Source organism: Ursus maritimus, unplaced genomic scaffold (assembly GCF_017311325.1).
Source record: "Ursus maritimus isolate PB19 unplaced genomic scaffold, ASM1731132v1 scaffold_31, whole genome shotgun sequence".
Taxonomy (NCBI): Eukaryota; Metazoa; Chordata; class Mammalia; order Carnivora; family Ursidae; genus Ursus; species Ursus maritimus.
This window is the reverse complement of record NW_024425675.1, coordinates 11,273,849-11,290,880: the sequence shown is the minus strand read 5'-3', so window position 1 is coordinate 11,290,880 and position 17,032 is coordinate 11,273,849. Positions and strand designations below refer to the sequence as shown.

Here is a 17,032-nt window from a genome sequence, read left to right as displayed (position 1 = left end):
GACACACACCCACATGGTCCACCCCCCACCTGTCATTTTACCTCATTCTTTTGCGTTAAGGTGCCCGGTCTCTTTAAAGATACGTAGGCTGTTTTATTTCTTTGTTGTGAAAAATTCTGTAATTGTCTCTTTTGGTGCAAGGGGAAAGGAGCAGGTGCGATATCCTTGGGATGTAGTTCCCAGAGTGGAATCAGTAAGTCCAGAGGGATGAACTTGAGTGGCATGGGCAACATGCTGCCGGTTTTCTCCTCCGCAAGGGCCGAGCCGGCTCGTGATGCCACCGGCAACTGCACGTGCATCGTTCCCCGCGTCCCTGCTGAGTTTGGTCTCTCTTGTTCTCGTGTGTCACGGCTAGACATGGTCCGCGGGGCTTTCGTTGCCATAGCAGCCCTCTACGGTGCGCAAAATGTATTAATTCTTCCAGAATCCTAGGAAGTAAGCTACAAGACTGAAAGTGATATCTCCCTCCTGTAGACAAGCCCCCGGAATTACAGAGAAATCCAGGAGCTCTTTTGGCCAAGGGTAAATAAAAAAGGGGAAACCAGATTTCCTGTTACTTCAGGAATATTGGGTTTATGGTGGATATAAGAGAACAGAAGAAACCTCCCATTTCGAAGACATGCCATGTGTCTTACATTGTATAGTAAGTCATTTCGCACACATAATCCTGTAAGGAAGATGTGAGCCACGCAGCTAGTAGGCGTCTCGGCCAGTCCCGCCAGTTCCCGAGCCTGTGTTCTTTCTCTCATGACACGATCATTAAATTCACATCAAATTTGCATTAATAAGATTCATCTTACAATGTACTTGACCTAAGGCAGATCTGGGAGGAGGAAGGGGGAAGGGCGACCTGCACAGAAAGGAGTGAGGTTGTGCAGACTAGTCTGGGCATGCTGGGAGCAGAACGCGAGCGCCTCCCGTGTGGGTGTGGAGAGCACATCCCAGGTCCTGCGCTTCTCATCTGAAGGGGAACTCATTTCACGCTCAGGGTTCCCACCCACCGAATTCAGCTCCATCCTTAGATTTCAGGACCCCTGCCTCTAGACCTCAGCCCCGTGCTGCCAGCCTCAGCTTTTCCACTTGCTGACACTCCCAGGCGAGGAGGGGAGGCTGGCGGAGGCTCCTCTGGCCCCCTCTGCTCAGGGAAATCCTAATCACAGTTACCTGCACTGGCCAGGTTCTCTGTGCGCCACTGGGATGAGCAGTGTACAGGTGTTAGTTCCATTGGCCTACACAATAGCCCATTGACCCACTTTACAGATAAGGAAACTGAGAAAGAGGTCACGTTACCCACCCAAGGTCACACAACTAAGAAATGGAAACTGAGAATAATAGTTTCCAGGATTCTCATTTAAATAATTGAGTGGATAAGAGTGCCACTGGCTAAAATTAGGCCTCCAGAGACAGAAAGAGGGTTAGGGAAGAGGAAGAGAAATAATGACTTTGACCTGCTTGTAGAGGAGCCCTGGATCAATGTCAAGGTCTTGGTTTGTGCATCTGAGGAGACCTGGATGCTGGAGACCACGATGTGGGAGACGTTTGCAGGTGGTCGTAGTAGAAGTGACCTCCCTAGAAAACGTGTCCGGTGAGAGGAGAAGCTGCCCAGGAAAACACACCAGGATTTAAAGGATGGGCTGAGGATGAAATGAGAAAAGACAGGTGTCCAAGATGGAGCAGCAGAGAGGTAAAAAGAAAGAGAATAGGAGTGTTTAAAATTGAGAAAGAAGGGAATGAGGGACAAAGCCCGGCGTCACACCAAGGAGATGATGTCATGTCAGCCCAGCACCTGTTGGGGTGACAACTGACCGCTGGCCGTCTTATAAAGAGCCAGCCAAGGAATGATGGAGTTAGGAGCTCCATGTAGTAGGTTAGATGGTGAAGAAATTCGACAAATGAGTGTAGATTCCATAAAGAAATTTGGTGGTGAAGACACTTTGAAAAACCAGTGATCAGCAATCAGCTATAATGGATGGTATGTGGACTCAGGCCTCCCCTCCACGCAGGACGTCGGCGACGTGTTCTGCTGCCCTCAAAGTGCTAAGAAGAGGGGATGTAGAAGGACTGTGCCTTCCTTTGGCTGAAGAGTCGCAGAACAGTTCTTAATACCCAATGGGAGGTAGCCAGCGAGCCCTTTGTCATTTTCATTGGAGAAACACCTCAGTGGTATCGTTTGTGGTCACCTGATGTTGTGTGTGTCAGTGCGTGTGTGCATGCGTGCATGTGTGTTAGTGTGCATGTCCGCGTGTGTCTCTGCCTGTGGGTATGGAGTGACGCTAAAGTGGCCTGACTGATTCTAAAAGGAAAACTTCCAGCTCATTGTGATCGCCCTCAGAATACTTGATCTCGAAGGCGCTTGTTAATTTGGACACACTGCTGGTCCTGGAAATGTTACTGGGTGTTCTCTTACCGAAGACTTTCACAGTTGGAGAATATTCCTTGGGTCCATTGCAGAGATGGCAAATCTTGCTCTTCTGGGGGTGATTTCGATTTGAGGGGGAACAGCCAAACGTTGGTCGGAGCCGTGCCCCGTGGTGAGAGGAGTGGGCAGTTAGCTCCTACGAATAACCAACAGCTCTTTGCCCTCCTGGGTTCTCTTTGGAAATCCTTAAAATGCTTTCGGTCCTGTTCTCCTGACTTCCCCAAGGAGGCCGTGAGAGCGCTGGGAAGCTGGTTCTCGGGGGGTGAGGAACTTGGTGTACCATCAGTTCCCATCGACGTTGCTGGGAGCCAGCAAGAGGACAGCTGTGAGCACTGCCTGGCTCACGGGCATGCCATCTAGCCCCTGGCGGCAGCTCCACTGAGGCTGGCCGGCCTGTGTGCAGGGCACGATTCCCCTGGGTGCCGAGCCCGGATGGAAAGAGAGGCCACTGTGTGTCTCCGGTTCAGAGTATGCAAAGCAGCAGCAGGGCTCGGTCCTGGAAGCCTGCCCACCCTCTTGCCAGCCTTCCACTTTGTCCTTTACAGAAAAGAGAGCGAACCAGAAGAGGGTGTGTGCGTGTGTGTGTGTGTGTGTGTGTGTGTGTAATGTAAATTCAGAGTACCCTGGAGGCCTCTTCCAGAGAACTCCATTGTCCTATAAAGACAATGGCACTTCCTTTTGATTCCTATACCTTGCTGATCCTGTAAGTGCTACTTGGGATCCTTCTGGAGGCCTTTTCTGACGTGAACTTGGTCAAATCAGGCCCTTCCCAGATGGACTTACGAAATCCATGAAGTTGGACCCAAGGAGCACAAGTCTATGGCAGCTAGAAGACTGGTTAGGGAGAGTTTCTTTCTGCTGTCTTTTTTGATTCTTCCCCTAGAGAATTTTTGAACCATGCCTGATTCTCTCACTAAAGGAGATGTGAGCAGAAGTCCTGCTTGTTTTGGTCTGAAAACCCTAAGGGATTCATGAGAGTGCCCCGTTCTGACTCCTTTCCCCTTGGTGACTGTCTGTGCCCAGAACGAAGTGCACGTTCTCGGCATACATCCGCCTGCGGGAAGTAGTCGTGTGAGCACCCTGGGGTAGGTCCCAGAATTTAAAAAATTATTTTTCTATTGTAAAATTACAGATACTCACTGTGTAGATTTAAAAATGCAAAAAGCAGTAATATAAACATATATAAAACTCGGGACGCTTGGGTGGCTCAGTCAGTGGGGCGACCAACTCTTGATCTCAGTTCAGGTCTCGATCTCATGGTCATGAGTTCAAGCCCTGTAATGGGCTCCATTACATATATATTTTACGGTAACTCATGGAATACAACCAGCTAGAAAGAATAACACTTTGTTATATACACATCTGATCTTTTCTCTGTGCAAACTTGTATAGTTAAAGAAGATAGACAGACAGACAGAAGCTGGCTTCCTCAATGCGGCATCATGCTGTACGTACTGCTCTGTGATCTGCCTCCTACAACGTGACATTTACAGACTGCATACTATGACCTTGCGTGAATGTCCATAATTTAAACCCATTTCTTTTTCTTTCTTTTATTTTTTTGCCATTTAGAGGACCAACATAATTAAAAAAATTTTTTCGTACCGGAGGAGTTACCAGTAATCTGTATTGGGATGGGACTCGGAGCTTAGACTTTCTGGGACACTGAGGTTCTTGGCTACTCTTTTCTCCTAGGAGCGCTCCATGTTGCTGGAGGCAAGACCCTCGGCGCCCTGGAGTCCTCGGGGCCGCCCAGCCAGCCCCTGCCCGCCTGCACCTCGGCTATGCACGCGAGCCTGCTCGACATGAGGCGGAGCGTGGCCGAACTCAGGCTCCAGCTCCAGCAGATGCGACAGCTCCAGGTACCCACTGAGTTCCATGTGGATGATGTCCTCTGTCTTAGTTCCCCAGAGTCGGCTTTCTCCTCCCTATTCACCTCCTCTGACATCCCTAGCCTCTCAGCACCTTCCAGGGACTCTCTCTACGCTTTGTTCCTAAGGGCAAACTGAAGGCCTACAGAGGAGCCCCACGAAGGCATGGTTTCCTCTCTCACACATGTAGCATTGGTCTAGAGCCTTCCACCTCAACTCGAGTCCATCTGTAACCACTTCTTGACGCTAGGCATGCTTTTACACATGAAAAAAACATTAAACTAGAAAGAGAGGAGCCTGTGGAGCGTTCTAATAGCCGGTTAGGACTTCCTGCTTACAGTGTTTCGGCCCCTTGCTCCTCCTCGGTGCGTACGCGCAAAGGTGAGACCGGCAGCTACGTTGTTTTTGCAAGGAACTATGGTGTATTCAGAAATATGAGTTTAGACTAGAAGATGAATTCATAAGGAAAAGAAGCCATCGTGGAAGATTTGTTGAGAAACACAATCTGCATTTTATTTGGAGTGTGTGTTCCGTACTATTTTCCTTACCTTTTTCCATTGTTCAGGAATATATGAACTGCGTGGGAATAGAAAGGGCAGGAAAATGACCTTTGTGTCACCAGTCTTGGTGCATCCGTCCCATCAGTCTGATGAAGCAGAAAAGTGTATTGCATGGTTCTGGGTAGAAGGAGCTGGGGCTGTGCATTTCTTTATGAGATCGCTTTATGAGATGTGTCCCGCATCAGCCTCGTGCCCCCCACCTTCGTGGCAGGTTGACCATCGAGGATGTAGTGTGGGGCTTAGGCTGCACCTGGGCATTTTCTCTGACTTCAGGAAGCTCAGCGTCTAACCAGCGTGGCCGCCTCAGCTCCCTCAGCGCAGCTGCTAAGAGAGGCGCAGCGGAGAAAGGGCTTCCTGCCACAGCTTTGCTCTCCCTTTGCTCACTCATGGCCTGAGCCCTACATTTTTCACCACCTAATTAAAGCTAAGATGGTGATTTCCTCTTGCCCTCTACAGACCAGAGAACAAACAGAAAGGCAGCAGTTTGAGGGCGCTGCCCTGGGGCCCAACCACGGATTGTAAGAGCCATCAGAACAGACCACACTGCTCAGGGCTCAGGTCCCCAAAGGCTCCTGTCTCCCAGGCCACGTCCCAGCGACTTTAAACATCCCACGCAAAGCCATTTCAGCGCTCTTCTGAATCCCGTCATCTGTGACATTCTGCATCCCTCACATTTATTTCTCGCTCTGCAGTTCCAAAGACACTCTGCAGGGAAGGGAAGCCTACAGGTCGGGCTGAGGGTCTGTGCCTGGGTGACAAAGTCCAATGGCCACAGTGTCCAGGCAGTAACTTAACAAGTGAAGGGGGGACAGTGGCAAGTTGGCCCTTCTTAAGGACAGTCGCCGCTCGGCTCCAGCCAGTTTGCCGCCCGACAGAATTAGAGCCCAGGGTTTTTCTGGAAACAGAGGTTTTACATGAAATTTTTGTATGCATTCTAAAAAATGTTGGAAAGTAATTAAAAACCAATGATTTAGTACCCTGCAGGTCAAACGACAAATGTGGACCCCGGAATGGGTCTGCCAGGTCCCACCTTCTTCCCTGGGATTTTTGGAGGGTAAGCCCGTTCTCACGCCGCTCCTGCCCATTAGTGCCACCTGCTGGCCGTTTGGAGATTATTGCTCCTCCCTGGACCCTCGCAAGAAAAAGAACTCCTAAATCTCGGGTGTGCTTTCCAAAGTGAGCAGGTGTTGGTATGGGGGGAGGAGATGGAATTGCTTTAGCATAAGTACCAGGCTTCCTCTGAAGTTTGGCACATCCGATATGTGGCCGTAGCATCACCCTGGCCTTGTTTGGTTTTCTGGCGGGCAAGGGGTGGGGGTCCCCACAACCCGCCACTTTGGGCGAACCGTGAACGGCAGTGGCTCGGTTTCGGAATCATCGCTGTTCAAACAGTGCGACTCTTCGGTCAAGTCTGGGAATGCTACCTTAACCACACAGCTTCCTTTACTGCCCCAGGATTGCTCGGCCTCTCTGGCTCTGGGAGTATAAAGAGCAGAGCCGACGTGCTCGTGGGCTTTGAAGTTCGTGCAGTTCTAAAGAGCAGAGGCCTAGGGAGGTAAAGCTTAAACACTTTGTTTCCCAAACCATGGCTGTTGTTTCTACCTAAGTCTTTGTATTTCCTGTGCCCCCGTCAGCTTTCCTGCCTGGCAAGCCTCTGTCTTTTCAGTCAGGGGAGTCTGTCTATTTAAGACAAAAACAGTTTAGGATAATTAAGCCATCTCGGCACCAATTCTCCTTCTGCATATGTGTTATACACCGAAAAAGAGGTGCAACCCCAAAGTGATTCTAAGTCCAATAATGGAACTATCATTAGAGATACGTGGAACTCCGTAGAAGAGTCTCCAAAGAACAAAAATTGAATTAGAAATTCAAATGTTCTTTGAACTGTGTTATAAAATAGTGAAACTGAATGAAATCTTCTGTGCTTGGCAGCCGGCTTCGGTAATTAGATAATTAAATCACTGAGAAATCCTAGACTGTAGAGCATATCCTATTTGAGCATTTTATTTTCAGAATTGATGGATTATTCTCAGGAATAGAAATTTGTTGAGGACACAGTGGGATGGGTAGTTTAAATAGGGCAAAAAGAATGTCAAGGGAGGCAAAAGGAGCCTAAACAGAAGCTGAAGAAGACCACTGAAACTCTCTTCATGTAATTCCCTGCTCTCCTATTTCACACGAATTATTGGTCTAAGAGAGTGGTTCTCAATCCTGGCTACCTATTAGAATCACCTGAGGCCTTTGACAAAAAAATAGGTACCTAAGTACCATTGCCAGAGTCTGACTTCACTGATGTGAACCAGAGGCCAGGCACTGGTGATTCTAGAATGTTCTAGGGTAAGAACTATTGCCTGTGGGTCTTATGAATGCTCAGTCCTTTGAGATGCCTCTTAGAAATATTGAGATCTCAGCTGTCAAGGGTGGAGCAGAAACAGATGGGGTACCCACCACCCTGTAAGCGTGAAAGACACACTTGATGACATCAAAACCCTGACTTGAAATGATGCACCCCATTCCCAGTGGCTAATAGAGTGTGTTCTCTACTTAGTTGTACTAGGTGCAAGAGCCGTATGGAACTTCCGTGTTGTCATGTGCCCAAGGTAATAGTTGGGTCAGCACTTAGCCGGCAACAATGGACAAGGGACAGGTGAAGGTCTTGTACCTGACAGTTGTTTCCTTCAAAAGGTGATTATCTTTATCCATTACCTTTTCTGGTATAATCTAGAAAAAGCTTACTTTTCCTAAATGATGAGCTACATCTTTTTTTCCAAAATGCCACAGTACCTGGATTTTCCCAAAGCAGTCCCATATCCACTGAAGTGATTGCAGTTCTTTCCCTCTCTGTGGGCTGAGGGGAGAGAGAAGCTTCCAGAAGACGTGGTACAAGTTCTACAAGGGCCAGATGAGATTTGGCCTAAAGAGAGAATAGATATATCCTGCTTCTCTAATTTCCAGTTTCCCCCCACCTCTGGTTTGTATTTCCTTATTCTGCCTCCTGATAGATTAAAAAAAAAAAAAAAAGTGGGGTTATTCTGAACTTAGCATTCCATTTTTACGACTACTGCGAATTTACTGTGCTTTCCTAAGAGAGGAAGGAGGTAAAATACCAACATAAGAAAGAAACATAGCAGTACACAGAAACCTTATGTTTGAAATGATATAATTCAATACGGTTATCTTGAGGTGTCTTTTTAAATCAGATAGTGCCTCATAGAAATGTGCCAGCGTCTCATTTATCTTGGGACGTCCAAAAAAAAAGGATCATGGGACTGTGTATCCCTGAGGAAAACATGCTAGAGTTTGGCCTATGCTGAGCAGATCTGTTTTTCCCTACTGAGCAGCAATAATTAATGGAACTAGGTTAGTGCCATACAATGCACCAAGCTCTAGATAGACCTTCACACAGAGGCTAAGATGGGGAGTCATCTCCCAGATAACACGTGGTGGTGACCAGCATCTTAGACATTGTTCCCTACAGCCCAGGCAACTTAACCAGGTAGTCAGGAGTCATCCTGGGGTCTGGCTATTATCCTGAAACTTCCTGATCTATGGTACAGCTACTGTTCAGTGTCACTGCTGGACAGAAAATCAGTCCTATTGTATGACACTGTTGCTAGACTGATAGTCTTAGATTTTACCTAAGAAATCAGGATTTAGTATGTGCAGTACGTGTCCATTTTGAGGTGGAGTGGAATTAGTTTTAGGTAGCTTCCTAGTCTCTGGATGTTGATATTTAATGGCCAAGAACATTATTTCTGAGTCTTTTCATAAATTACAATAAATTTATGTTTCCAGAATGAAGGGGTAACTATAACTGTACTTACCTGCCCACTGTTGACTACTAGAAAACTGAAACATACAAAAATATATATGAAACGACTATTTTCAGGCATTGGATAACAGACAACACAGGATTGTAATCTTTGGAAGAATAGAAGCAAAGGAAGTGAAACCTACACTTGACTCAACTTTCTGCCTGGGGGCATTTTCAGATCATGACGTAGAAAGGCATGACCGAGCAGAGCACTGACAGCCTAACTGAGAAGACAGATCAAACTTTAGAGACCTGAAGCAGCTAGAATTTGTGGAGTAGAATACCAAATAAGAGGAAGCTCTGCAAAGAAAAGACTATATAAATCTGTGGTCTGTCGTTGAATAATAAGCCAAGCATGTACCATGAGAAAGACCACCAAGCCAGGCAAAAACAGAGTGGGAGGCTCTACACTAAAAAGTCCCCAGAGCTCACACAGGGCTGGGTAGTGTTCGTATTTTGACAAGCAAGAGTCAAGAGGTTTCACTGGTCACCTGGGGCATTCAATAGAGATCAGAGAAGAACCATGTTCCAGTCTTGGGATTAAACGAGTCCCAGGGTAAAGACTACCGTAGATTCACCCTAACAAAGCTTAAAACCAAGCCCCTAAAGACCAAAAAGCCACAAGTAACTGAACCATCTGCGAGAGCAACTCCATCTATAAAGGAAAACAAAATCCAGAACGGTCTGCCCAGCACTCAATCAAAAATTACTAGACATGTGATCCATAACCTTAAGAAAAATCGGTTGATGGAAAGCAACCACTAAATGGCAGGGAGACAAGAACAGCAGCAAGGACTTTAAAGCAGCTATAATAATTATGCTCAAGGATTTAAAGAAAAACATGAACACAATGAGACAAGAAAAGGAAAGATTAAAAAAAATCTAAGTGTAACTTTCAAGGGTTGAAAAATACAATATCTGAATGGACTTAATAGAAGAATTATTACTGTCAAAACAAAATAGTAATTTGAAAACATAGCAATAGAAACTGTTCAAACTGAAGTATAAAGAAAAAAGACTGAAAAAAATGAATCGAAACTTAGTGGTTTGTGGAACAATATTAAGTGATCCAGGGAAAAGAAAAACATTAGAAGAAATTGTGGCTGGAATTTTTCTAAATGTGATGAAAGCTATAAATCCACAGACCAAAAAAGTTGAACAAACTCCCGGGGGGTGGGGGGGGAGCAGGGAATTAATAGAAAAGTCTTAAAGGCAGCTAGAGACCAGGGGTTAGGGGTGGGGGGAAGACACCTTACTTACAGGGAAATATAAATAAGAATTAACACCCACTTCTCCTGAAAGACAAAAGTTAAGTCTGGAAACAATGGAATGACACCTTTACGGTATTGAAAGGAAAAAAAACAAAAAAACAAAAAACAAAAAAACTCCTTCAGGAAATAGAGGACACTTACCAACGGATTTTATGAATGCAGCATTACCCTAAGAGCAAAACCAGTCAGGTATTATAAGAAAAGAAAACATAGACCAGTATCCCTCATGAAAATATATGTAACAAATCCTTACTAAAATATTAGCAATTGAATCCAGCAATATATAAAAAGGGTAATATATTGTCCTGGTTTTATTCCAGGTATGTAAGATTGTTTTAATATGAGAAAAAAAAAAGAGTCAATGTATTTAAGCCTATAAATGGAATAAAGGGGAAAAATCTTATTTCAATAAATACAGAAAATGACAAAATTCAGTGCCGATGATAAAAACATTGAGCACTCTAGTAGAACACTTCCTTAACCTGACAAAGGATGTCTGAAAACCTGCAGAAAACATAGCTAATGGTGAGACACTACACACATTCCCCATAAAATCAGAAACAAGAGCAAGGAAGGCTGCTCTCACTTCTGTTGAATATTGTACTGAAGATCCTCGCCAGTGCAATAAGGCTTGAAAAAGAAAGAAAAGGCATACCCGTAGGGCAGTAAAATTGGCTTTACTCACAAATGACCTGATTGTGTGTGTATAGAATCAAAAAGACTACAAAAATTGCTGCCAGAAATAAGTGAATTAAAGCAAGAGCATCAGAATCAAGTCGATGTATACACACACATCAAAATGTTGGTATGTACACCATAAGTCAATGCAGCTGATCTAGCCACACAATGCAGTACTACGCTGCATTAGCGTAAAGGGACTACGAAAACACTCAACAGTACACTGGCTCTCAAAAACTAGATACTGAAGGGAAGAAGCTGCACCCAAAAGATTACGTATTGTGTCATTTCATGTATATGTCCGTGGAGAATAAGAGGAAATAATCTTTAGGGACAGAAAACAGATCGGTGGTTTGCTGGGGCCAGGGCTTGGGGAGATTCGTTGCAAAGGAGCATGAATGCGTTTTCTAGGGTGATGAAAAAAAGTGTGGTCTGTCTTATTAGCGGCGGTTACATTGATATATACATTTGTCAAAATTCACTGACGTGCACACTTATAATGGGTATATTTTATTGTTTGTAAACTGTGATAGAGGAGTTTTTAAGTTAATTGACGTGTAGGTATGATTTCTTTTTTTTTTTTTAAAGATTTTATTTGTTTATTCGACAGAGATAGAGACAGCCAGCAAGAGAGGGAACACAAGCAGGGGGAGTGGGAGAGGAAGAAGCGGGCTCATAGCGGAAGAGCCTGATGTGGGGCTCGATCCCATAATGCCGGGATCACGCCCTGAGCCGAAGGCAGACGCTTAACCACTGTGCCACCCAGGCGCCCTGTAGGTATCATTTCTAAACAAAAATACATGTAATGATACGAGCTGCTAATGACTAATTTATTTGAAGCATTTAGAGAGAGGTGTGGGTCTACATCTTGCCATCAGCTTGGCACTTCGCACACTGCTGGGATGAACAGGGGCATCCTGTGTCCTGGGGCCAGTGGCCGGAACACCAGGCAGGAGGGTGGGGGACTAGAGGAAAATAGGAGGAGAATCTGGGCACATGCTTATTCCTTCATGATTAACTCATCATTGCCTGGGTGCCGGCACTGTGCTATGGAAAATTCCCTCTCTATTCCCTCCAGCCGGCTCCGGTGAGCCCCTCTTTCTGGAAGGGGGATCATATAACCTGGAACTCCAGGCAAACCTCCTCTTCAAGTGAAATAATTTGAATGCAACCTGCCATGTTACCAGTTCAATAACTTGAATGTTACGTACAGTTGTGTTCTTCTGCTATGTCTGTAGGCTTCTGAGTAATGTTCAATTGAAATTCATGTATACAGCCGATATGTGTTTGGTGCCTACTGTGTGCCAGAAACTGGGCTTGTGGCTGGGAATAAAACAGACATGTCCCTACCTTGTTAGAGGAGCACTTGGGGTGCTTGAAAAATTACTGGGTTGGATTCAAAACACTCGATTTTCACCCTGATTCTGCCCTTAATTACTGAGTGACCCTGCACAAGTTACGTAACCTCTCAGGGCTTTACTTTTCCCATCTTCCAAATTTTGATTTTAAGAATCTTAAGTATTCCAGTAACAATGTCCAGCGTGATAGTTAATACCCACTGCTAATGGGACCATAACTTTTTTGGAGCTTGTCTGTGAGACTTGGCGGGAGGGTTCGGGACAGAGGGCTGTGTACAGAGCTCGTGGCATGGTGACATCATCTCTCCATTCGAGAGTCCTTTTCGTAGGCATAATGCTTAGCCTTGGTGGCATATCAGAATCATCTGAGAAGTTGAAAGAATGCCCCACGCCCAGGCTGCACAGTAGACCAGTTAAATCAGAATCTCTAGGGGGGTAGGACCCAGGTGTTCATCACTTTTCAACACACTTAATCATCTACTGATTTATCCCTTGCATATCTGTGACCCCTCATCTCCTCACCCCTTCGAAGGAAATAGCTCCGTGGGATTTGACACGTGGCATTGAATTTAAGTGTGCCGTTTGGTAGCGGGCCGTGTTGCTGTGTGTCTTCAACAACCAGTACTGTCATGAGAGCTGAGCCCAAGGCATATCTGAGCCTATGGGTCAGCCCATATATCTACCACCTAGGAAGGAATATCAGATTCTCCTTTGTTCATTATTATCAACATTACTGCCTAATTCATGCATTTATCAGTATTTATCCAGTACCTGCTGTGAGTGGCCCTGTGTCCTGGAGACTCTGTGGAGAGCAAAAATTACAACATGGAAGGAATTGCAGGTGCAAAGTCCCTGTGGCAGAAAGGAGCCGACAGGTTTGTGTGGTTAGAGCAGGGATTGCCAGCTGCCTGTAGTGCGAGGAGACTGGTGATAGGGGAAAGGGCCAGACTTCCCTGTGCCTCGTGGGCAGAGCTGGAGCTGCAGAGAGCAAGGGAGGGACTCGCCACCTTCCATGCATGGTGACCTTCAGCAATATACTGGCTGTTTTTAAGACCACAATAAACCGACATTATTAGCAAAAGCAATGAGGGCATAATTATGAGTCATTCAGAGGAAGTAACCCAAGGGTGGGCACATTTTATTTGGTTCCCTCCCAGACAAAACTGCAGGCCCCACCCCCGCAGCCAGGTTTGTGCCAGACGCTGTGATAAACACTTTATTCCCCCACTCACTCTCCATTACCGGCCTATGAGATATGAACGACGATTGCCCCTTCTAATGGACAGACACAGAGAGATTGATAAGCTGCCCACAGTCACATGGCTACTAAGTGGTAAAACTAGGAACTGAACGCAGGCAATCCCTTTCTGGATGGCCGGTTGATCAGTAGAGCTGGTGCTGGGACAGGATGGGGCTCTGCTTGTTGCTCGTGTTGAAATGTCTTATCTTTATTCGGCAAAACTGGACGGCATGATGAAGTGCTGAACTGAGGGTAACATGGTCAGATGGCATTTGCACACATAATGGACAACTGATGAAGATGTCCCTCCCAGGATGCGATATACAGTAGTTGTCCTCCAGTCCGTGAAACCAGAACACAAAAATAGACGAACCAATAGCAGCTAATGGAAATTTCAGGGAAGCTTTAGGTAGAATATAATAGGTATGACGTAACTGTGGTCTTTGAGGCTGACTGAATACATTCACTTGATGGATATGCTGTCCGAAAACTGTCCTGCCCCAGAGAAATCCTTAATACAGGACTTAGAAACAGGACTCAAGTTATGACTAAATTCTTATGAAACCAGATGCAAACCGCACATCGTATACTCTCTGGGGTAAGAAACGAGAGTGCTCTGGAAACTATATGGAAAATTCTATGGATATTGTGGTATTATGCATGCAGGCAGCCTACATAAAATCCAGGGCAAAATAGTAAATTGCCAAGAGGCTTGAGCTCATCTGGAATCACTATCAAGGCAACCATCAACATCAAGTACTATGCTTTAGTGGTCTGTGATTGCATGATGTTTGGTACGTGGACCCGTATAAACAAGAGGGACACGGATTCTCTCTTAACTGATACACTGAAATAGGCCAGAGCCAAATCTACATTTGTTGGGTACTTATTCTGTATCAAGCAGTATCTCCTTTAATCCTCAGACTAGCTCTGCTAAGGGAAGTGAGTCCTCATCCTTAAAGATAAGGAAATGGAGACCAAGTCAGTCTAAGTAACATGCCAAAGTCTCATAGTAGCCAGGATTGGGGGTTTGATCCAAGGTGGACCCACAAAAGGCCCTGAAGAGCCCAAAGCAATCTTGAGAAAGAGCAAGGCAAGAGGCATCCCACTCCCTTGATTTCAAAGTATAGTGCAAAGCTATAATAATCCACATAGTATGGTATTGGGATAAATGCAGACACACAGATCAATGGAACAGAATACAGAGCCCAGAAAAATGGTCCCACGCAAATATGGTCAATGAATTTATGATAAAGGAGCCAAGACTATACAATGAGGAAAGAACAATCTCTTTGATAAACAGTGCTGGGAAGACTGGACAGCCTCATGCAAAAGAATGACACTGGGCCACCGTCTTACACCAAACACAAAAATTAACTCTAAAATGGATTTAAGACTGGAACGTAAGACCTGAAACTATGAAATTCCTAGAAAAAAAAAAACATAGGTGGTAAGTTCCTTGACATAGGTCTTGGCAATGAATTTTTGAAACACACCAAAGGTAAAAGCAACAAAAGAAAAAACAAATGGGACTACATCAAAGTAAACAGCTTCTGCACAGCAAAGGAGTCCATCAATAAGATGAAAAGGCAGCCTACTGAATGGGATGAAATATTTGCAAATCATGTATTTGGCAAGAGGTTAGTATCCAGAGTATGTAGAACTCAATACCAAAAGACCCATACAATCCGATTTTTAAAAATGGGCAGATCTGAATAGATATTTTCCCAAAGAAGACACATGACCAACAGGTACGTGATAAGATACTCAACTCTATTAATCATCTGGGAAATGCAAATGAAAACAACAATGAGATATCACCGCACACCTGTCAGAATGGCTCGTATCAAAAAGACAAGAAATAAAAAATGTTGGTGAGGATGTGGAGAAAAGGGAACCCTCATACATTGTTGGTGGGGAAGTAAATTGGTGTAGCCACTGTGGAAAACATATAATATGGAGGTTTCTCAAAATAAAAAGGGAATTCCATATAGCCCAGCAATTCCACTTTTGGGTGCTTATTTAAAGAAAGCAAAGACAGTAACTCAAAAAGATATATGCACTCCAGTGTTCATTGCTTCACTATTTACAATAGCCAAAATATGGAAACAAAAGTGTCCATCAGTGGGTGAATGGTCAATAATATTGTCATAATAGTGTACGGTGACTACACTTACTTCATTGAGCATTGAGTGTATAGAATTGTTGAATCACTGCGTTGCACGCCTGAAACTAATATAACATTGTCTATCAACTTTACTTCAATAATAAAAATTAAAAAATAAAAATAGGAAGTGTATATATACCGTGGACTATTATTCAGCCATAAAAAAGAGTGAAATCTTACCATTTGTGACAATATGGATGGGCCTTGAGGACATAATGCTAAGTGAAATGAGTCAGAGAAAGACAAATACCATGCAACTTTCTCTTATGGGTGGGAAGAAAAAAAAACCCAAAAAACTCATACATACAGAGAACCGATTGGTGGTTGCCAGAGGAAGAGGTGTGAGAAATGGGTGAAGGGGGTCAAAGGTTAAAAAAAAAAAAAGCCTTTGAGATCTAAAAGACCAAGTAATAAGGGTATTTCGGGCACTATGATGGAAGGAGGTGTAGAGTAGGCGGGAAGAAATATTTTGGTGCAGGGAGTATCTCTCCCAACGTTATAGATGGTCTTCTCCTAACACCGTAAGCCGTATTCCTAAAGGTTCCACTCTTGCGGCTGAAGTCTTGCGCAAAGAAAGAGAAAGTGATGTTCCCAAGGTCACGTGGCTTCAAGGAGGGAGGGCGGGGTGGGCGACTGGGTTCTGCATTATCACCCGCTCGGTTCTGTTTGAATTTGGGGCTTGCAAGTGATTCCCAGGCGCTTCTACAGATGTAGAAAACCATCCAAAAATGAGTGCTTGGCCCCAAAGCTGGTGTTTTCAGCTGCTCCTATAAAAACAGGTCAACGAGAGGTTATGCCTGTTGTCCAGGATGCACTGACCAGAGTCTAGAAAGCCTCCTAATTTTTTTTGCAGACACAGACACGAACGTCTGGTCGTCTGTTGGCAGCCAAACCTCGGATGGGGCTTGAAGTAGCAATATTAAACACGGTCGTCGCTTCCTTCCCTTTCTCGCTGCCGTAAGTCCTCAGCTGCCGGGCTGTTTCCCCAGACCCGCTGCCGAAGACCGTCAGGCAGTCCGTTGAGCCCCGCTGAGGCCGATTTCGTTTGTTCGACAGCTGCAGAACCAGGAGCTGCTGAGGGCGATGATGAAGAAGGCTGAGCTGGAGATCAACGGCAAAGTGATTGGAACAATGAAGAGGCTGGAGGACCCCGTGCAGCGACAGCGTGTCCTGGTGGAGCAGGAGAGACAGAAGTACCTACACGAAGAGGAGAGGATCGTCAAGAAGCTGTGGTGAGTGCCCAGCACCTGTTGCGTGTTCCTCTGTGCGAGCCGGAAAGGGCCCTGTCCTTGCCGAGCCACGAGGCCCTTCCTCGGTGCTGCTCTCTCCCGCTCTCTCTCCTGAGCCCCTACTGGGCACACGCTGGAGTTCTGCCCCTTCTGGGCATCCGCGGGCCCGTAGCGCCCCTCCATCCAGCCCCAGAAAGTTCACCTGCGCTTGTCTCTTTAAAAGCCGGGACACCACACTCCTGTGTAGGGCTCGGCGCACATCCAATTAAAGGAAGCAAACGGCAGGACCCAGTGACACACGGGAAGTCTGCCTTTAATCTCAGTAAATGAAAACTAATAGCCAAGATAACAGTGTTGAAATTATCTTCCTATTATTCGACTGTAGTTAAAAGCGCAGAAGAAGAATGTAACGTGTAAAGTATGTC

The 17,032-nt window shown here is 45.4% G+C and overlaps 1 protein-coding gene across 1 annotated transcript in view; it reads left to right on the top strand.

The window, feature by feature from the left end:
• KIAA1217 (KIAA1217 ortholog) overlaps positions 1–17,032 on the top strand; it is an 83,203-nt gene that overhangs the window by 38,742 nt on the left and 27,429 nt on the right. Inside the window, 2 exon segments of the mRNA XM_040645325.1 lie at positions 4,115–4,281; positions 16,435–16,610. Of these exon segments, the coding sequence (XP_040501259.1) occupies positions 4,115–4,281; positions 16,435–16,610 (343 nt within the window).